The following is a 27523-nucleotide window of genomic DNA, read 5'->3' on the forward strand; positions in this document are numbered from 1 at the left end:
ATGCTGCTTTGAACACAAGTTGAAACTGAAGTGAATGGGAATGGGTAGAAGTACCAAAAAAGACAGAGTCTATAATACTGGCACAGCATTGTTTTTTTTAATTTCCTTTTCCAGTGAATCTGGAATGTTCAAAAATGAACCAGAATGACTTCAGTAGAAAAAATATGAATCTAAACTCTTTAAAAGTGAACTCTGAAATAAATAACTTAAATACATAGATGAACAAAATATAAATCAAGTACATATCAAGTAAGTTTCCCAGCAGGTATGGAGTCTTCAGCTCATGAATTTGAAATAAAAGTGTATGTATGTAGGTACAGTATGTTTGCATATATGGATCAGTGTTTGAACTGAATATCATTCAATAAAACCAGTGGCTTTCTATGGTGTGTGTTCAATGCATCAGTGCGTTTCTGGCAGCAGTCACAGTGTTCCTCATCAGCATGGCGACCGTCATCGGACCCACGCCTCCAGGAACCGGTGTGATGAAGCCTGCCTTCTCTTTAACTCCTGCAACAAACATGTAGAACATTGAGCACTAATTTTGTTCATGTCAGTTTTAAACCTACAGAGTGTCAGTCGATCAAATGAACACTGATGTAAAGTGAAGGCAGAAAATATCAAAAATAGCAGTTTAAAAAATGTGACATAGTCCACTCTTTCTGATGAGCTCCCTTACAGGGTTATAGTGGAGCTAGAAACAATTTGAACAATCTGGTTTTCAGTGCCTCTTGTGAACACAATGTGATAAAAAAAATATGATGTATAGTGACTACCCTGAGAAATAATATAAAGACAGTTGATTAATTAACGAGTGATCAAACATTGTTGCATTACCAGTACAAAAAAGTTATTTATTTACCCTCAAAGTCAACGTCACCGATGAGACGCAGTTTTCCCGTTTTGGGGTCCTTGATGCGGTTAATCCCCACGTCAATGACTGCTGCTCCCTCTTTTACCATATCTGCTGTGATCAGCCCAGGAACACCTATGGACAGAAATGACAATCACAAGTGAGTGAGAGCTAGACTCTAGTCAGTTTGGAACTAAACTAGCTCCTGGTGTGTTTAAACTCAGTAAAATCTGTAGAACGCAAAATATGCAGTTAAAGTTTAGATCACCAAACTAGATTTCGGCAGAGAGACTTCAGAGTCAAGACTGCTTCAAGATGAGGTGATGAAGCCGAACGGTGTACCACGAAGCAAGCTCAGCATAGCGGGGCTTTCTTTGAGTGAGCTGGCTCGACAAAGCTTGAAGCTCCAATAAGATACATTTTTATATTGATAGATAGATAGATAGATAGATAGATAGATAGATAGATAGATAGATAGATAGATAGATAGATAGATAGATAGATAGATAGATAGATAGATAGATAGATAGATAGATAGATAGATAGATAGATAGATAGATAGATAGATAGATACTTTATTGATCCCGAGGGAAATCCAATTCAATATTGGGATGAATAGATATTGATGCTTACGGTACTTAAAAACATCATACTCTGCTTTAGAGAAGAAAAACTCTGCTTTAGAGAAGAAAGCATATATAAAGCAAATGATTTTGTTTTGATAAACATCCATAAAAAGCTTCAATAAATGTCTAAAGTGATTAGGAAGCTTGTTTTCCTTTTTATCTGAATGCTGAAACTTTAAAGATTATTGGTCAATTTAGCAGTTTGGTTGGTTTGTTAAAAGATATCTGAAGACTCCTCTGCAGTTTCTAATACAACCACCATAGCCATTTAAACAAGACTTATAAGGTAAGACACAAGTTCTTCAGTTTCAATGAAGTCAAAGTATTGAAGTCATTGAACTGGCAGGCTTTGTGATACTCGAGATTTCCTTTTAATCACAGCTTCTGTTAGAAAACTGTTGACACCACAGCTGACTGTCTAAAAGGAAATACTGAAATATTCTACAGCTACACTGACTGCCAGAGAGCTGCCACTTTAAACCTCTCAGATTGCAATTACAGCTATCAAATAATGGGATACAGTTTGAGGTCCTACTACACACAATGATTTCCAAAAACACAAAACAAACATGTGACATGAACAACAGTTTGTAGCCAACATGGCTGTCGTGCACTTACTGATACAAAGCACTGGCTATACAGTTTGCTTGTCCCTGAAAGTGAAACCTTACAGTTGGATGAAAAGAAAGTGTACATGCCCTTCCCTGAAAGCCGCTCTTAGTCATAAGGGATAGCCATTTATTACAAAAGGAAGAGCATCCCCTTAAGGCATGTAGACGTTTCATGTCTCTCAACAGACACTCCTGCCCTGCACTGATTCCACTTACCAAATATCACTATTCTTACTACATGAAGCAGTCATTCCCACTGCAGTGTGACGACGGCAGGTCAAAGGGTAAAAAACTCACTTAAACATCAGAGTTGATGTTTTTGATATTCAGAAGAGACTGCTTTAGGTCAATAGCATCTTACACTGGTTTGACAAGTGAACTCTTGAGTTAAGAAGTAATCTCTTCACGACAAAACAAAAAAGTGGATTTTTGAAAGATGAAAGATCAAGTCATGACTTGTACTCCATGGTGTTAATGTCCTGTCATGTTTTTCATTGAAGAATATAACCAACATCATTTTTCAGACAGTAAGGGATGACATTAAGGATATTCATTATAGCAAGTAACAAAAGAAAACAAATCCTGGTTAAATTGGTTCTGATGCCTGACAGGAACTTTTCTTGCTCCGTTACAAAACTCAGACCTGAACGAGGGAAACGTCTGCTTGCTCCTGACTTGGAGGCAGAAACATCTGGCTGTAGATGTTTTATCTGATATATTATGGTCTTAAAATATATATTTTTTGTTGAAATGTGTCATTTACTTTTTCCATTGTTTGTCAGAAACCCTGTTAAGTAAGCTGCTGCCTGTCTTGACCAGGACACTTTTTAAAATTAGATTTTTAATCTTTTTTTTTTTTTGTTCCTGGTTAAATAAAACAAACAAAATAAAAATGAATGCACCTGCAGCTGCAATAATGATGTCAGCCAGGCTGCTCAGCTCCTTCAGCTGTTCTCTTGGTGTACATCTGTGGGTGATGGTCACAGTGGCATCACCTGAGAGGAAACAGCACACACAGAAACAACAGATCTATCAACTCAGTGATAATTCAAGTTTACTTTTTTTTTTTTTTACCTGACGAACTCTTTCCAATTTAGAGCTGCAATTTTATTTACCTCCATTCCAACATGTTTAGTCTTAAAGTGCTTTATTAAAAATAATAAACTCTAATTAAATAAAAAGTAGGTTCAAAAAGAAAGCCTCAAACTAGTCTCTGATTTGTGTCTGATTTATGGAGCCGTCTGAATGAGCTGAAGACATAACAGTGGCTTGTCAATTGCACTTTGAAGAGAGCAGGAAAGAAGCATGCCGGAGTGTTAAAATGTTTTTACGAGTTTGGAAAAGTACAAGCAGGCTGCTTTCACTCAGTGTCATTTCGTAAGACTGCCAGCAGCCTTGAGAAATTACAAACAAAGCTCTATTCACCCTCCATCATATAAAGTTGGCAAAAGACTCAAAGGAAGACATCTTAAAAATAACAGAGCGTTAACTATCTACAAGGATCAGCACTTCTACCAGAAAAACAAAAAGTCAGAACTCATTTGCAGAATCATTTTGATGAGCTACGTTAGCCCCCTGATATTATTCTGTTTATTTTATTGGTCAAGTGAAAGAAACTGTCCTCATGATCTGCCTCAGAACCGTGAGGCATCTTGTGTTAGGTCATTCATTTCACTATGGGGCCTCCTGCGTAATAACAGATGAAGTGTGACCAGGAGAAGAGGAGTGGAGCGGGACAAAGAGGTACCGGTACACTCAAAGTAGATAAGGATGAAGGAGAAGGAAGGGCAAGTCACAGCACAACAAACCTTCAGGTCACATACCTGACAGGATATGGGTTCGTGTGTGTATTTGTGTGTGAGTGAGAGAGGAAGTGAAACCCTTTTTATGGGTCATTTCTGGCTGTGTAGAAATATGTATAGAAAACACAGTCAAATCTTCATATCTTTTGAAGATAAATATTTGTTCCCCCTTTGTGAAGTTCAACAGACTATCCTTGACCCCCCTTATTAAAGGTTTTTCTATTCCTTCCATCAGCTCTTTAACCAGGTCAGTGAGTTGTTGCACATTCAGCCAAACATCCACTAAAGTCTTTTTCATTTACAATTGAAAATTGTCAATGAAATTGAAAATTCATCAATTATATTAACATTACATGAAGATAAAATTCAAGGGTTTCCCTCATACTCAGTACAAAGAATCTGACAGATATCTGTTTTATATTTTCACCTGTTTTAACTTGTTCGGTTCTGATCAATAACAAGTGTAGTTGTGTTTTCTGTCATTAGCAAAGAAAACTTGGTATGTTGACAACTGGCATTTTAAAGAATGGGAAAGCGGCTCTGTGGGCTGATACATAAACACACACTGTTAGACAAGGCCTGTTCATGTGAGTCTTCTCTGTAGTTTGTCCCATATAAGAAAACTGCCACAAATATAAGATGGGCAACAGAGAACTGATGAATAACTTTAAGGAGTGGGAGGGGGGAGGGGTCTGTCCACATTAGTAATAATCTTTACTACATGGAATAATGTATTTAAAAATGTATCAGAGACGACCATGGATGAGATTTAGATCCTACACGTTCACCATCAAAGTGACCCTAACACTGCAGTGACTCAGTCCGGAGATGCAGCTATGTTTCTGTCTACTGACCTTTATGTGTGGTTGAGTACAGGTGATCAAAGATCCTTTTTAACTGATCACCGGGTCACCTGGGTTATGAGAAAACAAACAAACCACCCACCCCTTTTGTTTGCATGCAGCTGCTGTGGTGTTCTTTTCACCTTGTAACAACCTCTATACTTTGACAGGACAAACTTATCTCGATGCCTCATCTTAGCAAATTCCTTTGAATACCTACCCACATCCCCTCCTTGCTTCCTGCAGCCTTATAAGGACAGTTGATCCGTTAGCCAGCACAATGCCAAAAGTCTTGCCCTGTTTGGACTTTTCCTTCACACTCCCTATTTTTCCCCCATTCAACTCTCTTGGCAGGACATGCATCAGCTTTTGTGAAAGACGCAAAAAAGTCACTGAAGCTTTAATTTTATTGGCCACATCCTGACATAATAAATAAATAAATTAAGCAATATGTACCGAACAGGGAAAGCCAAGATGGTGCAATACCATTTATCATAAAAGAAGTGCTCCAATCATAATGCAATCCCAACTTCCTTTAAGACACAGACAGTCACAAACTTGCATTCATGCACACTGCACACACGAGCACACCTACCTCCTGGGCGTTCATGGTTGCGATCAGTGTGCAGCAACATTGCGATGGGCATTCCAACATTTTTGGAGCGACCAGCCACTAGCACATTCTTTCCCACTGTCTCAATACCTGCACAAACACATGTTTTTATTAGAAAATATTTGAAATAGCATTTGCCTTAATAACTGTTTTGCTCAACTTAAAAAAGGAAGCTAAGAACATGCAAGGAGATAATGGTTTGATAATTGCAAAATTCTGAAAATATCCCACACAATGCCTGACTCATCCCACTAGCATGTTCAGGGATTTGATACTGATTCCTCACGCGAGGGACAATCTTGTGTGATGAGTCTTTACTCTAATTAAATGTGTCAAAAACAGAATACATGATTATTGATTTTAGAAAGTGCCAAGTAAGCGAGCAAGCTGCGAGCTGTCATCAAGGCTGCTGACATTAAGATTGTGGAGCGCTACAGAAATCTGGGTGTTGTTCTTGTTAAACTGTGTATTGAACACCACCATGTTGATGTTTGGAAACCAAAACCTGGCCAACAAAATTTCAGGAACATGGCAGGCTGGCCATTTATAACAGGTAAGTCCTGAGGAGGTCTAATGCTGTACTAGATCATCCACTTCAGAGAGAGTTTGAGCTTTTGCCCTCAGGCCTTCGTTTTAGAGCACCTGTGAGGAAGACTAAAATACTCCAGGTCTCTTTTATCCCCAGTGCAGTAAACTAAAAGGTAGCTTACTCTTCTTCTTTATTTTTTGTTTTTTCTTGCACTGTTGTCGCACATTCACATACCTTCACATCACACTTTGCATTCCATGGTAGAAACTTACTTTTCGAGCTCATGACTGATTTTATTGACAATATTGTTCTTTCACTTTGTGCCTGTTTTAATTGTGTCTGGTTTTACTGTTGATGTTGTCCTTGTGTAGGTTGAATTTCTGTGTGCTCCTGCTGCAAATCAAATTTACCCTCTTGGGACAAATGCAGAACAAAATCTTGATCACTGCACCTACTGTATGATGATATTGATGGGACCTGACATGTTCTCTCTAAATCCTATAAAACTTACAACGTTTATCATCTCTGTGTTTTTTCTATATATTTCCAGATTTTTATACATCCTTATATATCTTTACCACATACAGCTGAAACAGAGGAAGGGAGGGGTTCCACCTGTCATCATCTATGACACACTGAGCAGTAAGCTGCTTCAGTGCTGTCTGGGACGAGAATTGCAAAAATCCTCTGATAGCAAATAGTGAAAACTTCTGTCAGGGTCAGAGGCCACTTATCTTGAATTCCATCATGATCATCATAAAACAAAACAGTCTTCGCAGCAGTAGGAGGCTGCGTCAAACTCAGGGCATTCAGCTGCTTTAACTAAGAAAACAACCCATGAAGTACAATACTTTCTGAGGTAATCATTATTTTTTCTCATATTGTAATTTTATAATTATGTGTACAAATAAATATCTGTATTTTCATTGCATCGCAAAGTAAGGTCAAAATCCAACTGTAACCCAAACAGTATGAAATAGTTTTCACAACAACTGATCTACGACTGTTCTTCTTGGTTCTGGATTCTGAAATGAGAATAGTTTAAAAATAATATGTAACCAAACCATATTTTCCTTTTCAATAACATTTTACTCGACTCATTCTGCCCAGAATCTGAATTGCATATCCTTACGTTACCAAGAAGATGACTTAGAAATCCTGTTTATTTAGACTAGATAGAGTTGAATTACAAGGCTGGGAAAGTTATGGTCGAGCGCCATCTAGAGGATATAAGACACTGTCGCTCCAGAGGCGACTTTTTTAAGTTTGAGGGGTAACGTAGATTACTGTAAAAAAACGTAATGTTTCAGAGTCAAATCACACTGGCAGGTCTGACAATACTAAAAGCAAAGTGGGTGACAGGTCATCTGCTGATAATGGTCAGTCTCAGAGTCATTAAAATTGTATTTTCATTATTGCATAATGACATGATTGAGGCAAAAGAAACAGTTGGCACTAGCTGCAGTCCTCACAATCAATGATCATCCCTCCACATTTGAATCGATTCAAAGTAAAAAAAATATGACAATACTAACGCATCAGAAGAAAAACATTGTTTACCAGCTCTTTTGATGATTTCCCAGACAGCTGCAGGTGTGGCAGGCACCATAGATCTCTGGTCCAGACACAGCTTACCAATATTCACAATATGAAAGCCATCCACATCCTTCTCAGGAGCGATGGCATTACATACTGCTCGCTCATTGATGTGCTCTAAAGACCAAATTGAAAAAGACAGATCAATGAGATACAATAATCGCAACATCCTACACTGGGTTTACACGCTGATCGAAAACATGCAATATGTAGATGTTTTCAAAATCAGGAGCTAAAAGAAATTCCCACAAGACACCCTCTTGCCCTCTTGGAAACGTGGAAAATCCATTTAAGCAATCTCTGGTCATTTCATTGTAAGGACCAGCTTGTTTATTTAACCTTTATCAGTCAGGAAAAACTCTCATACAGCTGGGGATTTACCCGGAAGTGGCAGCTGCACCAAAAGGCCGCTGACCCTCCAGTCACGGTTCATCTTGTCAATCAGCTCGAGTAACTCCTCCTGAGAGACAGAGCTGGGCCGAATAACCGTGTCACTTGAAATACCTGGAGAGTATACAAACATCACACACAGTCCACGTTCATAATGTTGTGCCATAAACATGTTGGGGTTCGTGCATGCCGAGACTTATGAAATATTCGTAGATCTGCTCAGTAATGCAGTAAACTTACCAAGGATGCTGGCTGCCCGGGTCTTATTCCTAACATAAGTACGACTGGCTGGGTCGTCCCCTACCAAAACCACTCCTAAATGTGGTCTCATGTTGCCCTGAGCAACCAGATCTTCAACATCACGCTGGATTTCTCTGTGAATCTGTCGAGCCATCTCTGTCCCAGATATCACAACAGCAGCATGCCTGGAAAGGTAAATCATATACCGAAGACTGAAAACACACATACAGCAAACATGCCAAGACAGGAAGAGTTTAAAGATATTCCAATAACAAAAACAAATGATTAGAAAGCATTAAGCTCTAAATTGCTGTTAAATGATCCAGTTGGTGGATTTTCTCCATGTCTGTATCATTTAAAATGAGGCAGAGAATGGCAGTGCTGGGTTTAATTAATTTCAAGTTATAATATCTAGTGATGAAGTAAGTTACTTCTTCATCTCAAGAATAAAAGTTTGTTATCTCAACGGATGGAGTGAGATAATTGAGCCAAGCCAGCATACATGTTGGCTTGGCAACAGTAGGTAGTGATTTGGCCTGAAACTTGAAAAATAGGTCAACCTCAGTATGTAGGTCGTATTGCATTTGCCAAGAGAAAGTTGTAACATTTTGTAGACTTGTATACTGTTTGCTTGTATAAAATGACTCTAACAAACGAAACTACATGCACTGACGAAGATCTCAAAAAACAATCCAGTAATAGTTTTTTTTCTCAGGTGAATTATGGTTTCCTCCGCTATCTGTCAAACGCTCAAAATAAGAAAATGTAATTCCGCATCTCTAGACAATGAGCATTATCTTCAACATACTGACGTAATTAATAAAGGGCGAAAAGGGCAAGTATGGACGTTCTCGGCTTCCGTACTACACATGCCAAATCACTGCAACAGCTCACGTTTGTAGGTGTTTGCTTTGCAACCATAGCTATATATACGCAAACATAGATATATCTGTGTTTGCATCGACGTTTAGTGAGTACGGTTAAAGTCGGTAATCTTGGTCAGACACGGTGTAGGTGTAGCTGCCATTTGGAAAAAAAACAAAAAACGTTAACTGACACTGAAACAGCATTAAGTTACTGACGGGGCTTAACTTTGACATGTTTCTTCTAAGTTTAAAACTATGTATTATTTCCTTTTTAAATTAGTTTGAGTGAAATTGGCCAATTGAGTGAGAAAGCCTCAAACAACTTAGGTTTGACGTTAACGTAAAACGTTAACGTATTGTAACGTTAGCCAACCGGCCGTTAGCACGAGCATAAACCATCACTGGGTGAAAATGCAGCCTGTGCGTCGAGTTGTGTGGCACTGATGCTTAAAAGCGCAGTCGGTTAACAGAGACCTGAAATTGACCTCACGGTTTGAGTGATGTCTGGCAAATCAGCCCTTTATAACTGTACCGGGAACGGTGAAACCTGCTGTCAATCACCATCCTCAACCACGTGACCGCGCACACACACACGCGCACGCCTTCACCGGTGCTGCTCAAGCGTTAACTCTCATCCCTCCCGCAGCCTCTCTCCGTCCCCCCCTACGTCACATTAACGGGGGAAAAAGGCTGCGGTGTTTCAAACAGAGTGCTGTTTACCTTGTTGCTGTCCGGTGAAGATGTCTTCTTTGACTCTCGCATTTTCTGTGCATTTGCAATTTCGCCCGGCAGCAGTGATGGTGTAACGTTAACGGGCTACAAATCCTGAAGGAGGAGCGTAGCGGTGAAACAGAGGCCGCCATATTTGTGTGTGTATGTGTGTGTGTGTTGACGCGTGTGTGCGATTGTGCACGAGACAGAAGCAAAAGGGGGGTAGGGCAGTTCACAGACAACACAGCTGATGAATGAGAGATAGTACATTAGAAGCTGCACCTTTTCTTAAGGTTTAGAAAACATGAGAAATTATGTATTATACCATTGCAAGTGTGAGGCAGATGAAGACAATTTCACGAAAAAGGATTCTACCTTGTACAGCCAAAAATAGACTACATAAACACCAAAAGCAGAGGAACACTGCTTAATCAGTTTATTTATTTACAGGTTGTAGATTTAACGTCATCTCATTGAAGAATGCTTTTATTCACATTTATTTATTACAATTCATTTAGGTAACACTTTTTGTCCCTTTTGGTAGAACACTTGTGTATAGTAATGCATGCTGATTTAAAAACATCAATTAGTGTTTTGTGACCTATGGGATATGTAGTCTATTTAATATATTTCATTCATAAAGAAGATTTATGAAGGTAAATCAAGGTTCTTAACGTCATAATAAAGTGCTAATAAAAAAAAAAAAGAAAAAAGCTGAGAGTCAAAGCCATGCTCTGATAAGCCACAAGATGGCAGCACATATTTGGTTTGTTTACTTACCTGAAAACTGAAAAAGAGAGAAGGAGCTTCAGGTGTTCATGAAAAACATAATGTGCAGATCATATTTAACACATTTAAAAAGATACATCAGTCCCTATAGGGCTGCAAGAGAGAAACTATTTGTAGGCAGGAGTTCTTAACAGGGACAGGTATGACGTACAAGCTTTGCACAACTGGATTTAGGGGTTTTTCTGCCTTTCTTTTCAGCATATCTTCTTAAACTCTGTCTGGCTGAAGGGCAACCATGGGTTGACAGCCATTTTCAGGTCTCATAGCTCTAAGATTGCATTCAAGTTTGGACTCTGGCTGGCCTACTAAAGGACATTCATAAAGTTATCCCTAAGCCACTCACGCATTATCTTAGCTTACAGTAAGGTAATTGTCCCGTTGGAAGGTGATCCTTCAACCCAGTCTGAGGTCCTGAGTGCTCTGGACCAGCTTTTCATTCAGGATAACTCTGCATTTCGCTCCATTCAGTTTTCCCTATACACTCTGACCAGTTACCCAGTCCCTGCCACTGAAAAAAAAGCCAAAGCTTTATTCTGCCACCCCTGTGCTTCACTTCTGGGATGGTATTTGTGCTGGTGATGTGCCATGCCTGGTTTCCCTCAGACAAGACGCCTAAGGATTCAGAATCAGAAATACTTTATTAATCCCAGGGGGAAATTCAGTTGTTACCGTTGCTCTAAAACACAGTACATAGATATAGAAATAATTTAGACTGTAAAACAAAAAAATATATAGACACTAAAATAAGCAATAAGTACCAGGTAGGACTGGAATAATAAGCTATGCGCAAATGACTGAAAGAATGGAGGCCAACTAGTTCAACCATCAGACCAGATAATGTTGTTTCTGACATAAAAACAGGCTTTTACATCTGGCCACTCTGCCATAAAGAAGATTGGTGGAGTGTGGTTGTCCTTCTGAAAGTTTCTCCCATCTCCACACAGGATCTCTAGAGCTAAGCCTTAGTGACCATCAGATTCCTGGTCACTGCTCTTACCAAGGCCCATTTCCCCAATAGCTCAGTTTTGCTGATCAGCCGGCTCTAGGAAGAGTCCTGGTTGTTCCAAATGTCCTCTCTTTAAAATTGTAAAGATTACTGTTCTTTTGTGGACCTTAAATGCAGCAGACATTTTTTGTAGCCTTCCCCATGTGTGCCTTGGTACAATCTTATCTGAGCTTTACAGGCAGTTCCTTCATATATCATTTTTTTCCTTTGATATACAGTATATTGTCAGCTTTGAGACCGTAGGCTTATATATAGATGTGTGTGCCTTTCTGAATCATATCCAAATTATTCAATTTACATAATTTTAAATGCCATCAAAGGGTCTGAATGGTTATGCCAGTGTGATATTTCAATTATTCTTTTAAATAAATTTGCACTAATTTATAAATTGTGTTTCCACTTTGTCATTATGTTGCATTGACAGTAGAAAAAAGAGGGGGGAAATTATAATAATAATAATTACATAGATTTTACCATAAGGTTGCAACATAACAAAAGTTGAAAAAAGGGTGGGGTCTGCATATTTTCTGTGTGTATTAATTTACTACATAGTTTATTATAAATCTTACTGTACTACCATCCACAATCGCTAACAATACAGTAATACAATTGAAAAAAAAATGAAAACACTAACACCAGAAAGATATTTCAACTGGAAGTGAGATATAAACAGAAAGTAACACTATGGTATTTGTTCACTGTCAAAGTGGACTGAGCAATGTTGCTGACAGCAGTGTGGGTTACGTAATTATACTACTCACATGGATGACAAAAAGATCAAGAAAACAGTCATTAAAATGTGTAAAGGAAAACATTAATGACAAAAAAATCATCACATTGTTTAACAACTGATGAAACACTTAAAACGATTCTTTAAATCACAGAGGCATGGAACAATAACAACAGTAAAAAAACAAAAAACAAACACAGATCCATTCATTCTGAATCGTAAAGTGATTTTATCTCAATTAGGAATTTTCAATTCATTAATGCTTAAATACTATTGTGCATACATACAGTACATAGAGTAAAGGGTTGTTTGAGTAGTGGGAGTAGTGGGAGTGGTGGGAGTGTAGTGTATTCAGAAAATGTGGTAAACAATGTTTCCCATCAGGCCTGCCTGGACATGACACTGATAGAGAATGTACGTATTACCCTGCGTGACTAAAAGGTGTGGTTTACTTAATAAATGGTTTTTACATTGATGTACTGTTTGCCAACACGTGGTTGTACAACTGAAAAAATCAGATTCAAAACAAATTGTGCAGTAAATAGTACTGTAGACAACCGGAACTCAACATGGTATGAGAAATCTCCGGGAAAGCAAGAACAAAGAGGATCAATTTCCTGTAACTGTGATGAAGCTGTGATATTTGTTGTGTGACTGTTAGAGAGCAGACAGTGCATCTGAGGCACAAGATGTCGACCCTTAAGTGTTCAGATCACAAGTTACATTGAGGAGCAACTGTCAAATGAACAAAATGAACCCTGCATTGAAACTGCTCTTTTCAAGATATTCGATTGTCTTTACTAAAATATGTTAGACAATATTAAAGTAATATATAGTATATTTCACAAAAAACAACAACTCCTGACCAACATTGTATACGTTTTAATCAATTGTAGACAAAGTTATGAGAAGTTTTATCTTGGTAAAAAATTCTAGAACCCTATTATACACTAAAATACATTTTAATATTACTTTTTTTCTCGCCACCACACCTTTGTTTTTATATACATAAAGTACAATTATGTCAGTGCAAATGACAGTTCTGCTCGCATACAATATGTTGTTCAATATTGACCATTTTGTGAAGGAGAAATCATGTTATAGCTATTTAAAAAAAAAAAAAAATCTTTCAAGATTTCATAGTTTTCCAAGATTTCTATGGCTGTTTGGTCCAATGTGGAATAAATAGGCGTGGGTGAAACTTTGGAGAGTCACTTGTTCCACCCAACCACTGGCTGAATGGAGTCATGTCCCAACAAGACACCATATTTGTACAATTCAAACGGGAAATTCAAGACAAAAAATACACCAGTGCTTTTAAGCTAGTAAACAATTTTATAATGGATAATGTTTTCCTCCTCATAAAGTCAGAAGCCGCTGAAGGGGAATTTTTAGGTAAATAATGAGTTAATAGGCTAAGCCTAAATGTAGTCTACTGTGTGTTGTTACACTTTTCCTTTTAGTTATTTTTATGAATGTATTTGAATTAAAGTTACCACTCTCAGAATTAACTCTATCGTACAAAATGTTCATTCATATCATAAAGTCAACCCTGGTTTAATTACCCTCCAAACGACCCCTCCTTCTCTCCCTCCCTCCCACTGCTGTTGACTGGCTGCGCCGGTTACGTAACATTTATGCTTGGCGCACGTGGCCCCAGCTATAATAGACGGCATCAATTTGACGGATTAAACATTACCATCGACCCAGTGATCACAACTTCATCACGCAACCCACAGTTTACCATTTGGGGCATAGAATAAGGGCGAAGTCAAGGATAGATCAACAACAAAATAACAGTTTTACCCTCTCTGAAATGACTGATTCCTGTGCACTCGACTCCTCTCGTCTCAAACCATTAAAATGATCCACAATAAAAACAGACTGAGAGGGGGAAAGAACAATTTGCTTGTTTATAATCTGAATGTGCCTTAGTTTATATAGACAACTACATTATAGTGCCAGTTTTGTTAAGAAATAATTTATCTTGGATTTCCATATCACTGTCACTTGTAGCATATCGCTAAAATGTATAAATTATAAATAAATAGACCGAGCCTACTCATTTATAGGCTATATTAAATGTTGGGGAAATATGGCGACTAGTCAAATAGGTATATTATGAACAAAACCAGAGTTAATATCAATTTGGTTTGATCACATTGTTTTTAAATAAATAGAGCACATTTGTTAAGGTTAACACCCCCCGAACACATAGGCTCTTAGTGCATTTTGCCTTTCTCTCCCCCACAATATGGTGTCACTATGCCCGCAACAGATTGACCACTACTCCTCTCTCTCTCTCCTTCCCTGTCTCACGCTATTCCCCTCCTCCTCCTCCTCCTCCTTCTTCATCCCGTAGGCTATCTGTCATCCAGAGCACTGCTAAGACGACGGCTCAAACCCTGAACGCCCGGATGAGAGCAGCAGGCGACATTCAGTGCAACTTGGTCGCATGAGTCGGCTGAGACGAGGGGTAAGCAACCATTCCGGTGTGTGTGTGTGTGGGGGGGACGACGGACACTGCTGGAATCTGTGACATTCTCGGCGCAGCCCACGGAGAGCGCTTCTGGGAAAATACAGGCAGGGATACAAGCGAGGAGGAGGCGCAGAGGAACACGGCACATTTCCCCCCTTGTGGTGTCCTATTTCGCTGGTAAGTACATTTTGTGTGGCAACAAAAAAGGGCACGCTGCCCCTGTTTGTTGTTCTTGTTGACTGGCCTGTTGTCCTGTGTAGCCACTTTCTCTTTGTGGTCTGTGTACGAGACGGAACGGGCCTGGTAAGTGTGAACACAACGCGAAACAGAAACGTCTGTGTATATTATTAGGCTGCTTATCCGCGACAGCTCACAGCCTCGACATATTCCATTTGGACTCGTTAAGCCTACGTTTGATAGGACGAACAATTAAAGGTCGAATTTCACCACTGCATTTTGGTTCAAACGCGCCCGTAACATTGTTGCCGCCGCTCGCGCGCAGCTGAATGAAGCCGCTGCACGTGTGACTCCACATCCAGTGTATCACAATAGCGCCGACTCACACAGACACAGTCTGCTGGTTCCGTCCACCACCGGTCGGAACCAGTGTGAGAAAGGCAAGAGCTTGGCCCGGAGCGCCGCGTTTAACGTGCGTGTAATTGCTTCGCTGTTAATCACGCGAGTTCATTTCACTCTGTTGAGCTTTTCGTGCACCAAGTAAAACACTATCTGACGGCAAGGCGGGTCAACAAATGAGCATGCGCATTAGCACCATAAATGTACCCCCCCCCCCTCATTGCCCAATAACGATAAGAAGTTAAGGCAAGCCAATCCAAAAAAAATGAGTGCCTCAGGTCCGGTCTCTGATCTGCATTTCGAGGTTTAGGCTGTTTTGTTCTGTACCTTGTTATTTAGCCGTGGGTGTCAGCCAGCCTCGAAGCCAGTCAGACAGCAGAGGAAAATAAACCTGATCTGTTCTCCCACAGATATGAGTGTGTGATAACAAGCCAGGCACCTATTGTGACGGTGTGTCTCTGCTTATGAAGCCCCAGGGCGAGCCTCTTCCTTTGTCCCCATTAAAGATCACAAACACTGGAACACAGAGGCAGTCAACATAGAGTGTGGAAAATATAATGAAAGCAGCCTGGATAAAAAACAAAAAAACAGCATTGTTAAAAAGTTCAATTTTAATAATGCTTCAAAGTCAAATCCACTTTAATTATCGAGGATACAATTCAAAATTGATGCAGAAACAGGCCTCCTCTGAGTTTGTGCTATTCAATATGAATACAGATGCATCATGTCATTTGCATTTTACTAATGTATTTGGTCAAGTTTGAGATACTTGATCTTCTACTGTTAATTGTTTACTGCTGGAGAGTTTCTTTTTACATTTTGTTAGTTCATGTTTTTGAAGTTATAAAATACTTTGTTCCAATGAACTGAAGCCTCATCCTGTGTTAACATTATCAATATTCTTTCTGTGGAAAATGTAATGCAAGGCTGTTTATGTTGTATGCTTTTTTATCCGTTTGTCCAACACCTTACCCAACGGCAGCTGTAACAGGCATTGAAAATGACTACGGTATATAGAAATAGTCTTCTTGCTAATGATCTGGTTTGGTTTTATTAGTCAGAAAGAGACACCAGTATTTATTTTCACAACGTACCCTAAAATGAGTTTGAATGACTAGTGTAATGATTTCTCATGGTCTTAAAACACTACATTTATTGTTGGCTTTTTAAACTGTGTATCTGTGGTGTGGCCACTGTTGTGAATTGCATCATATCATTTTGAGAGTTTCTGTGATTTTGGTTGAATCCCTTCTGTTTTAGCTACAATGTGTCAAACGTCTGCATATCATCGTTTTCTTTTTTTTAACAACACAAACACCTCAGCAAAAACATTTCCATTAGCCTTCTGCATTATAGTCAGTGCGAGTACATAGAATCCTGGCAGCCAGGAAAGGGCTTGTGAGTTAATGATTAATCTTCATATTACGATAAGAATGGTTGAGAAAGGAGAAGAATGCAGGGATCTGGCACCACCTCACATGTTTTCTTTTTTTTTTTAGTAGTTTTCTCTCATTAAAGCTTTACTGAGAACATGTAACGTCAGTGGTTTCTACACAGCGCGGCCTCATAAACTGAAGGAAGTAAACACACTGAGACTCTACCTTGTCTAGCCATAAAGGCCATTGGACTCGTATATACTTAGATTGTGATAAGATATGCTGATTAATTGCTTCCCTTTCTTTACACACCTCTGCTGACCAGCTTCTATGAGACACAACACATCGCTGCCTCTCTCCCTCTTGTATCCCCGGACTGTTTAAACACACGTCCACCTACCTTTGAAACCTCAAACCCTCACTCCTGTGTATATCCTAGTTACTCTATTTGAGTGAACCTGCTCTTTCAGAAACATTCAAACTAAAGGTAAATCAGACAACTTCACACAGTTGTAGTTTATTTGACACATTGTTGTTGTAGCCCCCCTTTTTTGTTGAGTGTTAATTAAATCACTACCTTGTGGAAATCAGGTGAGTTCACAGAAACATCAGGGACAAATTCAATTTATATTTTGAGTGTACTATGACCTTTTGTGAGTGTAAACCTCTTGCAGAAAAACAATCCAGGCAGAGTGATTCACGACTAAATTGCCGGTGTGCAGCCACAGCTTAGAGCACACAGCCAATAGAGGCTCTCCTTTGTGCTAACACATGAAGTAAAGGGCTTCATAACAGACGCACCGCAGTGAGATTTTAAACAACAGTTTAAATCAGGGAGCTGAAGCTTTATGTTGTTAATGTTCTGTGTCGAAGTCAGCGGAGGAGTGGAGAGAGGAGCATTTTGTATCCACGCACGCACAAAGTATTTGTACATTGTGTAATGTTTTCATGTTCAACACTATGCAAAAAGATCCCTGTCAGAGGTGTGCCTTCAAAGCACGTTCACACACACACTTTATACTTTCCAAGAACTATCTGTCAAGTTTGACTCCACCTTTAGTTTCAGTCTAAGTGAAATTCATATCAGGCCTCTCATTATGCTTCCTCTTTTAACAACTTATTTTTCTGGCTTGATGTTTTGACTATTTTTAAAAAAAGATTTTGATGTAATTTTTTGCGGAGTATGTTGGAGACACGAGCACAGCTCATGTCATTGAGTCCAGCCCTGTTGTCCAGACTGAAATATCCCTGCAATTATCAGGTGGCTTAAGTTGTCATTTTCTACATACCTTCATGATCCCCAGAGGATGAAATCTAATGACTATGATGATCCCCTACCTTTCACGTAACACACTTTCCCTGCAGGCCTCCATGATTCGATTGTCCTAACTTGTGTCAACTGTCCCGGGCCAGTTGGTGTAAATACGTGTCACATGATTATACCCCGAAAAAAGTGCCAAAAAGTTGATCTTCATCTGTTGGAATATTTCATGAGAGTAATGAGTTGTTGGCTTTGCAGTTTTCTTTCACTCGCACCACATGACATTGTTGGTTTAGGATGACCTCATCGTGTCCCCGTCCCTGACCTCATTATGTCGCCACAGGGAGATAATGATAATTATAATTTGAATATTCCAGCAAAAATGACACGCATCTCATCAGCAGAGTCGTTTGTGTTTATTGCTGCTCAGTGTGATTGGCACATTTGAATCTCAAAAAAACCCATTGGTAGAGTACAGTTTCACAGAGAGGCTTGCAGCTCTGGACCACCGGAGTTGAGACAGAGCTGGGGTCGCAGCGCAGTGGTGCTGAACCAGTGGACGCACACACTTTGAATTAAGTAAAAACCTATCACTCCGCTGCTGTAACAGAGCAGAGACAAGACCAAACACGCATCCGGTGGAATTTTGGTAGTTGATTAATCCTTAAACCACTGACGAACGTATTAGTAAACATTAACAGTTAAATGCTGCGCCACTGTGTAACATTAAAGCTGTTAGCTAAACTGATTTTACTTTTTTAAATCAGAGCTCATGGGACTGCTAAATGTTTGATTCTGATGCAGAAACTCATTTTAGAAGGTAAGATTTTATCACTAATAAATGTGGAGGCTAAAATAGTGTGTTTCTGAACTCAAATTAAAGTTTTGTTAATTTGGATTTTGCACTAATATGATCATGCAAGTGTTATCCAGAAAATGTTACGCTGTTATTTATATATATATATATATATACAGCTAGCATCTTGCTGAATGTACAGTATTATATTACTGGTGTCATGGATCAGAAATTGCAGTTTGGATCATGGATTTTGATCATGTTTTTATTGAAAGATTTTAACTAAAGACTTAAATTATTTAAGTCACTGCTTTTGATGAAAGTAACACATGGCTTTGATAAACAAAAGAGGTAAGACATAAAGAAATGTATGGAAAATAGGTTGGGGTCTGTTGTGGTATCCATGACGGTGGGGGTCCCGTGCCGTCTGGCACTTCTGCCAATGGGTGTGTCTGTGGCGGAAAGGCAGTCTGCCCCAGGACTGGCAGCGTCACTGTCAGAGAACAGTGTGTCTCTTTGATCGGCCCACCTCGCCCTCAGAGCACAATCATACTGTTATGTCTGAGCCCTCCTTCGCCATGGCAACATCACATGATAGCGCCGTGGAAATCTTCATGCTGTGTGTCTGTGTGTGTTAGACATGTCTTGTAACACACTGCTTGTCAGTGTCGTCGCTGAAAACCTGGTTCAGCATGTCAGTGATCTTATGGAGTTAATACCAAGTCCTTCAATACAAAATTCAGAACAAAGAATGGAGAGGAGAGCGAGGTCTACTGAACATGTGAATGTTGTTGTTAAAAGGAAACGGAGAAGAGCGCACATTCAGCAAGATGCTAGCTGTAGGTGATGGAGAAAGATGCTGAGAACAAATTGTACACTCTTCATAATAACAGTTTTTCAATCTTCACAGTTCCAACAGTTTCTTGAACACTTAATTTGGTCTTTGCTTCAGGATCAGGACACCAATAAACCTTGGGAAAATAAACAAAACAAAAATCATCTCTCCTACTTACACTACTAGACTACTCTACAACCTCAGGTTCACTTCTGAATTGTCTGACTCTTGGGAAAAAAATACTTGAGGCTGCATTTATACAATTAAATATTTGTGGTTCATTCACATGTTTTTATGTATGCAACGGGTTTCAGGGAACTATCGAGTGGCAAGCTAGCAACTGATTAAATGTCAGCATACCATAATGCTTTTCTGTCCTCCTGTTACCACTGTCACGTAGACCAGCATTTTTCTTTACCAAAATGTGAGCCTTAATTGCCTGTAATGCTCTAATTCTTTTACCGACATGTCTTCGCTGAATGAGTGTGGTAGTTTGGGGGTTTCTTTTGTCGTCTTGACAAATATAAGCATTTACAGTTAGCGTTTATTCTCCTATTTAATCACGATTCCTGGTAGTTTTCCTGTCTTGGTTGCTTTGAAGCAAGAGACCTTCAGTTAAATTAGAGAGTGACGCATTGCAGTAAACCTCTTCTCTTTAAGTTATGGGCTCCTAAAAGACTCGAGCGCTATATTCTCCCCATAAAATGGGAACTCGTATTGACTAACATGGAAACAATTAGCCATGTATTACACTTGTTAGCATGTGACTGCTTATGCTGGTTGCATCGTTTTCTCTGGCCCTTTGTGTGTTTTTTTGGCTGCGCTTGTCCTCTCCACTCGGTCATGAGAGCCGTTTTGTAGGGTTTCTGGTGGCCTTCTGTAAGCGGCAGGGTCTGTATCAAAGCGTTGTCACACAGAGCGTCTCTTGTTTGGTGCTGGCCTGGTGTTAACTATGCTAATGACGGGCTTACTGCTGAACTGTGAGGCATTGTGGTTTTATTTATGGGAAGTAGAAAGGACATTGTTTTCTTGTTCTACTCACTCAAATATTTTTTTTTTTCAGGAGAGAACCTGGGGATTGACTTTAATGGGTCTTATTTTTACCAGTCGGATTCATGGTCAGTTTAAAGTTAGGGAAACCCCTGATGGAGTTCACTATATAGGTACGGGAACAACCATTCTTAGCATTTGTGAGGATTTTTATGGGTCAAGTAAGTTTTTTTTTTTTGTTGCTGTTTGGATACTGATTATGACCATTATTTTCTTTAAAATGCCTAAACTTTTTTAAATGGCTTGTGATGTTTCAGTCAACAAAAAAAAAGTATTCAGGGCGCGATCACACTGGCAATCCATACCGTGCCTGAGCATGCTCCACCCATAAAGTCCAGTTTGTTTGAGCAGTGTGATCACTCCATACTGTGGAGCATGGTACACTTCTTTCAGCTCGGTAAACTTAATGCACATACACGAACAAAGTCTTCATGATGGAGAAATCCAGAATGTTCTGGCTGTATCTGACTAACATGAGTCAAAGTACCATATTTTCCACCCTATAAGGCGCACCGAAAAACCTCAATTTTTTTCAAAAGCTAGCAGTGCACCTTATAATCCTGTGCGCCTTATATATGGATAAATATTGTGGCAAGTTGCGTGGAAGACTGACTCAAAGGCAGCTTCAAGTCTCAGTCAATACTCTCACTGCCTCAAGTAGGAGCATTTATTTAGATAGAACATTTAACGGTTTTACGATAGTTGCCAACAGCAGATAGTCATGAACAGCAATACCCAAAACACTCATGGTTTACACCAAAGTCCTGAACACCCATAATGCTTTGCGGCATCAACACCCCACGATTGGCTCTACAATCGCTACGATATTGAGCCGCAACAGGTCTCGCAACTACGGTAAGCAGCCGCCGACTCAATTTTCCTCCGTAGAAGAAGTATTGCGCGATGCATGCTGGGATATATAAAACGGCGTTTTATTTCCAAAAAATGTCTCCTATTAAGAGACACGCTTACAACGCAGAGTTTAAACTCAAGGCGATCAGTCACGCAGTAGAACACGGGAATAGAGCAGCAGCGAGAGAGTTTAACATTAACAAATCAATGGTGCGGAAGTGGAGGAAGCAAGAGGATGAGCTAGCGCTAGCTTTAGCCTAGCACCGTCTGATGGATGCATACCCAAGCCTCTACTGTAGCGCCTTATAATGCCTTATATATGGAAAAAGTTTTAAAATATGTCATTCATTGAAGGTGCGCCCTATAATACGGTGCGCCTTATAGGGCGGAAAATACGGTAGCTGCCATGTTCTCTGTGTTGTTCTCTGATGGGCAGACGCGGACTCGACTGTGCGTCCCTTTTTAAAAACAGTATCTGCCTGTCTTGTGAACTGAGCATGCTTGACTTTCTTTGCTTGAAAGTTTTCTTCATGTGATGCAAAAAGTGTCATATTGCATCACATGAAGAAAACTTCCAGGCAAAGAAAAACATATTTTTCTCGTCTCAGGGCAAAATGAGAGTTGGATTCACGACCATTCAACCCGACTACCATGTTTCTAATGATACAAAGCTTCATGTAAATGGGTGAAGTATCCCTTTAGATAAGAGACTATACAATAATGTGGACTAATTCGGAGAGCCGGATAGCCTAGTGGTTATGTTGTGCACCTTGTGTACAGTCACTTCCTTCCTCATTGCAGGCTGTGGGTATGAAGCCAACATGTCTTCCTGCACTCACTCTCTCTAGCTAGCTGTCCTATCCAATACATGCAAAATGACTTCAAAAAATCTGGTAGAAAATTTTTGCTACTTTTTGAAAGTTATCATTTTTCAAAAGTATTGACAAAAATATCATGTCACATGGTGTTTTTCCATGCTCTAACAAAATCAGTACCATACCACGACATCCAAACGGAGGAACGGTTTGTTTTTGTCAGTTTGACTGTGCTTCGTTTTGTAGAAATGTTGTTGTTTGAACAGGTGTGAGCTCACGTGTCCTTTTTAACTCCGCCACAATCCAGAGGAAAACTCCATGAGCAAAGAGTGTGACAAGCCCAAGTGACGAAAGATCGGCCTGTCTGCACTGGTCCACACTGTTGTGTCGATAATGTTACCGCCTATTTGCTATTTGCATTTGATTGTCAGGGTGGCTCCATGTTAGGATGAGCAGCTGGCCGCCTGGTCACTGCACACACTCATGTGACACTGCTATTTCTAGCCAAACCTTTCCTCCTCGTTCCTGCTTTTAGCAACAAGAGCTAGTGGTGGATATGTGACACCTCAGAAACCAGTGTGGCTTGGAGGTGGGGGCAGTTTGTCAGATAGAGACTGGTGGTATCTATTAATGGGCCGCCTTGTAAGGTGAGGAGCTGCAAGGTAGAACAATAGCATGGGAAAATGTAAATGATTCTGTTGGAGATAAGAGGGGCGTTGTAGTATGTGCTGTGAGTAGTAAAGTTGACTTTCAGGTTATTGCCGGCATTTGTCTTGTCATGTTTGCACATTTTTCAGTTGACTCAAAATAAAGACATCTGTTGTGAAACAGATGACATGATGACAAGGAATCAAGGGACAGTGATGCTATAGAGTCTTTGTAACGATTACATAGGTGTGTGTAGTTAGTGTGAAAGGTGGGCAGCCCAACAATAAAACATTAAGAAAAAAATAAAAACCTTATAAACGGTCAATTTCTCCTTCATGTTCAAACTGTAATAATAGCACTTGCTGGCATACATGTCATTTTAAACTTTGTGTAAAGATAACAGACCTTTTTCCTGGTTAGCTGTTGTTCCTGGATAGACACATTTCCTCATTTGATTGATATGTTGGAGGTAACCTGTCCACATATTCATACCTTCTCATGGTTCTTAGTGTCTGCATCGGTATGCCATCATGGTGGAGTCTCTGTGCTAAAACACGACAAATCCTACATAGACTTTTCCTGTTGTGCGCCTGTCTTTCCATGTATGATTCCGTTATTGAGAAGTCGGTGTCATTAGTCAGTCGCTACTTTCATTAAAATGACATCACAGACTTTAAATATCATCTCTGGTATGACTAAAATGTTTCATGGATATTTACATTTGCCATCTTTATTTTACGGAAAGATTTCAATACAACAATTTACGATGTACGTTTTTGAATCCTCCTACGAGACATTTAATGACACGGTGCCATAAAAACACTGCAGTGAATATGTACAGTATGTGATGACTGCACTGTATTGTGTCATTGTTCTTAAAAAGCTCAAAATACCTAACAAGGAATTATGGGTAATTGTTTTCCTTTGTGAGAAGAAGAATTAATCACAGTATTTAAACCGAGTGAAGGATATGATTAGGGGTTTAATACAGGTCTGGAAGCCCTGTGATTTAATCATTGTAAATTGTTTAATTGTTCCTCTTCAGATCTATGATGATCCAAACATAGAAATGAGAGGTCTTGGGTCAGAGCCTGGAAAATGCACTGGTACCAAAAATACCTCTGTACTACAGGGAACCCTGGGGAAAACACTTAAAGTGGAGTGTGCACAAAAGAAAGCTCCTTTCCTTGAGCAAAGATGCTTTCATAGGGTAATGTCAGGCCAGTCAGGGATTACATATCCTCGAACATCTCCAGGGTTCCTTTTTACTGAACAGGCGTTGACATCTTCATAATGTTTCACACATTCCAGCCCCGCTTTAGCTCAAGAGTAAGTAACCCCCCACTGCCTGTTGAGAAGGCTTACCCAGCCACAGACTGAACTGTAGTCCACAAACCTGTCAACATGATCTTTACGCATAAACACTTCAGTTTGTTTGTAGCTTGCAAAATAGAAAATGGGTTTGTCTCCACCTACATTTTATATTCTTATTATCTTGAGCTATTATTATGTCTTACATAACTGTCGTGTCTTAATAAACTGAGTTAAGGATTAACAAGAGTCACGACATGCCTGTCCTGACTCTGAGCTAATGAACAGAGAAAATTGTCTAAATCTGAACTCGTCTCATCTTTGTCTTAAACTCAACACCTGACGAGCTCTGAACTTAGACTTTCAGGGTTTGTAAGTTTGAAGCCTTTATCACCAGTTTATCAAACCGCCTTTAGCTTCAGTGGCTGAAGGCGCTGAATACTTTCAACTTTCAATGTTTTAGGTGTAAACACATTGTCCGATGTGACTCACCAGCAGATCAGCAGTTCATTTTTACTTTAAGGTGCCAGATATGCAGATTAATAACACATGGTTGCTGAAAAGGGCAAATGCTGCAATGTCCTAAAAATACTACTGCAAAAAAAGTGATACGTAAACGTGTAATGATAAGAATGATTTGTGGTGATTGGTGAGTTCTTTCAATACTTGTATGCATGAACACAATGTGCATTCTTTCCTACTCTCTCTCTCTCTCTCTCTCTCCCTGTATGAAAAACAAAGTGTTCCACTTTAGCAACCCCTAGAGGCATTGAGAACTTATGAGGCAGTGACAAGATACGCAGAGGTATTGTGTTGCTGATAAAGTTACGTTAATCTTTCGTTTGTTGTAATTTCATTGGATTTCCTGTTTGGCATCCTCTCTGAAGCTTCAGGACATTTCAAATGATGGAGGCTGATGTATCCCGTTTACTTTTTCTGGCCACATATTTCAACCAAAATGAAGCCAACTGACTCATTTCTGGAGCTGTTACTATGTACTATTTTAAAATATATATGTATTGGCTACTACTTAGAAAACTTGCCTGGTTTTCCAAGTAGGTCCCACTCAGTTTAAAACTCAGTTTTTTTTATCATGTACGCTCCTCTCATTGTGCAGCATTGAAGAGACCAAATGGAAAGTGGAAATGGAGAGGCTTTATCTAGCTGCAGACTTCCTTCACTGCGCGTGAAAAGATGATATTGTCATGTCATAGAGCATTTTTTTAAAGTCATGTTGGGGAGATAAATCTACAAATGAGTTGAAAATGTTAAACTACCTTAGCGTGAGCTACAGACAGATAAAGCACAGCAGCCGTGCATGTAGAAGAGTCTTAGCTTGAAGTGGCATTTATTGCAATGGAAATCAATTATTTAGCAACACATGGGACAAAAAGAGTGGATTCGAGCTTCATTGTGCCACCTCCCGGTGGGGCAATTATGTCCTGATCTGAGGTGATGGGTGGAAAAGTCTTAAGGAAATGATTTGTCACAACAAGATTAGAGGTGACCCAGTCAAAGCCACCCTCCTCTTCATCTAGGCTCCATCACCGGAACACTAGCAGACCACTTGTCACGATGAGTTACCTTCAGCGTGGAGCATGCTGTGACACCACTCAAAGACAAAAGAAAGCAGCACAGCCTCAAACAACACCGTCCCTAAAATACCTCTCTGTGGAGTCATTAATGAAACATTGTTTAAAGGTCTGAAATAGATTCAGTTTCTCGGGCTATAATTCATTTCTATTGACTACTGAACTATAGAGTAATACATTGATTTTGAGCACTACATTTGAGTATGAAGTCACAAAGATAATAGATAATACATCTATGTAAAATAAGTTGCATGTGTGGTACAGCATGATTTGCAAACTTTCCACACAAAATAGAAAAGGCAGCAGCCGTCCACTCTTTCTAGGGTCCAATCTGTGTGTGCACCATGTGTTGAAAGTGTGTAACACAAAAAGCAAACATGTGATAGATAACGCTGAGCACACAGCGTGTACTGTGTCATTTTCAGATGAACTCATTCATGCTCCAGAGGTAGTATAAGCAGCCAGAGCAGCATGGAGGCTAACTCTCCTGCCAGGCAACATTTTGACTCTCTGTACAGTGAGATGATTCAAGAGGATTTTATTCACTGAGAGAAACTTACTGCCTTTTTACTTCCTTGTTTTCTCTCTGTCAACATGTTTTCTAGTTCCAAATGTTCAGCTGGAATGGATGCAGCTATTGGCCCAATTATTCAGTGGTTAAACATATTAGCTGTATGGCTAAATTGTGGGTCTCTAGTCAATGCCCCTTTGTTACTTTGCATACATTGTAAGGATGAAGCACAACTATCTTCCCTCCAGGGAACACAACATACAGTGATCTCATGTGATGAAGATGTATTTTTTTCTAAATCCCCAAACTTTTTATAGTATTGGTTTTAAATCTTTAAGTCTCTTTTTCTTTTCCTTTTACATATTTTCTGTCTTTACTTACTGACAATCAATTTAACTATCTAGATGCATGTATAACTCTTTGCCTTAATATTATCCAAATGGATGAATGATATAAAACATCAAGTTTTTGCCAATTAAATTTAGAGCTCTTTTTTTAACTTATCCATTGACTATCATTATTGATTAATTTGATCTCCAACATGCACTGATATAACTCTTTTTTTTTTTTACTCATCAATCTAATAGTGTGTCATTTGAGCATCATTGTTTTACTCTGATAATTCTATTTGTGGCTATCATCAACAGAATGTGTCGTATGGAGTACAGCAAGCATCTTAATGCTGATTGTCAAGCAGTTACTTTCTGGTTGAGTCACCGTCTTGTTTTCATTCATCTTAATCATGTCTTTTCCACAAGTTGGATCAGAAAAACTGCCTTTATTTAACTTTACCAGGTTTTTTTTCTGTTGTGAAAATAAGTGTTTTCACATTGGACCTATTGCTGTTTCAATGATGTTTGGAGTCGGCCCCAAAAGGACACAAAAGGAACTGCCGTTTTTACAATTTCATTGGCTTCAAAAACATTTCAAAAAGATTTAAATCAGAGATTATATCAATGGCAAATCTGACCACAAATGTACCGCCATGTTGGTTTGTGGTTTTTTGTGTGTGTGTGTGTCAGGATTGACTTTATAAACCAAGCTTTACCTTTAGTGTTATGTTTTCAATGAATTCATACACTTAAAAATAAACATCTCCCTTACAAGGACCCCTGATGCGATTAAGGCCTAATGCTGAAGTTGTCATGTGAAATTCCCCTTCTTGTTTTGACCGCTCTGAGTGCCGTTCTTGAAACATATTGTGTGGCCACAGCTTA

General features: G+C 39.4%; 2 protein-coding genes across 7 annotated transcripts in view; one reads left to right on the forward strand and one right to left on the reverse strand.

Annotated features, from left to right (window-relative positions):
- Positions 1–75: 75 nt before the first annotated feature.
- Positions 76–9878, reverse strand: LOC306820835 (bifunctional methylenetetrahydrofolate dehydrogenase/cyclohydrolase 2, mitochondrial-like). Of its 3 annotated transcripts, none has more exons than XM_079338838.1 (8): positions 9689–9878; positions 8103–8287; positions 7854–7976; positions 7437–7589; positions 5330–5437; positions 2993–3085; positions 863–988; positions 76–510 (listed from the first exon to the last, which is right to left on the reverse strand). In XM_079338838.1, exons 1-8 carry the CDS (start codon positions 9829–9831, stop codon positions 395–397), a joined length of 1047 nt encoding a protein of 348 aa, XP_079194964.1. In that variant the 5' UTR covers positions 9832–9878; the 3' UTR covers positions 76–394. The 3 variants fall into 3 exon arrangements, with proteins under 3 accessions (XP_079194964.1, XP_079194962.1, XP_079194963.1); XM_079338836.1 differs by lacking the exon at positions 9689–9878 and adding an exon at positions 9501–9584; XM_079338837.1 differs by lacking the exon at positions 9689–9878 and adding an exon at positions 9443–9531.
- A 4538-nt stretch (positions 9879–14416) lies between these two features.
- Positions 14417–27523, forward strand: part of slc20a2 (solute carrier family 20 member 2) — a gene marked incomplete at its 3' end in the record, with an annotated part of 41639 nt that continues 28532 nt past the window's right edge. The window contains exon 1 of one of the 4 annotated variants that reach the window (XM_079342374.1): positions 14417–14860. Of the gene's footprint in view, positions 14861–20465; positions 20739–27523 lie in introns of those variants that run through there. The other 3 variants (XM_079342375.1, XM_079342368.1, XM_079342373.1) reach the window with 3 other exon arrangements.

Source organism: Symphodus melops (assembly GCF_947650265.1).
Source record: "Symphodus melops genome assembly, chromosome: 1".
NCBI lineage: Eukaryota > Metazoa > Chordata > Actinopteri > Labriformes > Labridae > Symphodus > Symphodus melops.

Coding starts and splice junctions, on each gene's coding strand:
- LOC306820835 (XM_079338838.1), bottom strand. CDS start 9,831: ATGGCGGCCTCTGTTTCACCGCTACGCTCCTCCTTCAGGATTTGTAGC. Junction 7,977..8,102: donor CCGGGCAGCCAGCATCCTTG/GTAAGTTTACTG, acceptor TATACTCTCCAG/GTATTTCAAGTGACACGGTT. Junction 5,438..7,436: donor GGAAATCATCAAAAGAGCTG/GTAAACAATGTT, acceptor GTGTTTGTGCAG/GTATTGAGACAGTGGGAAAG.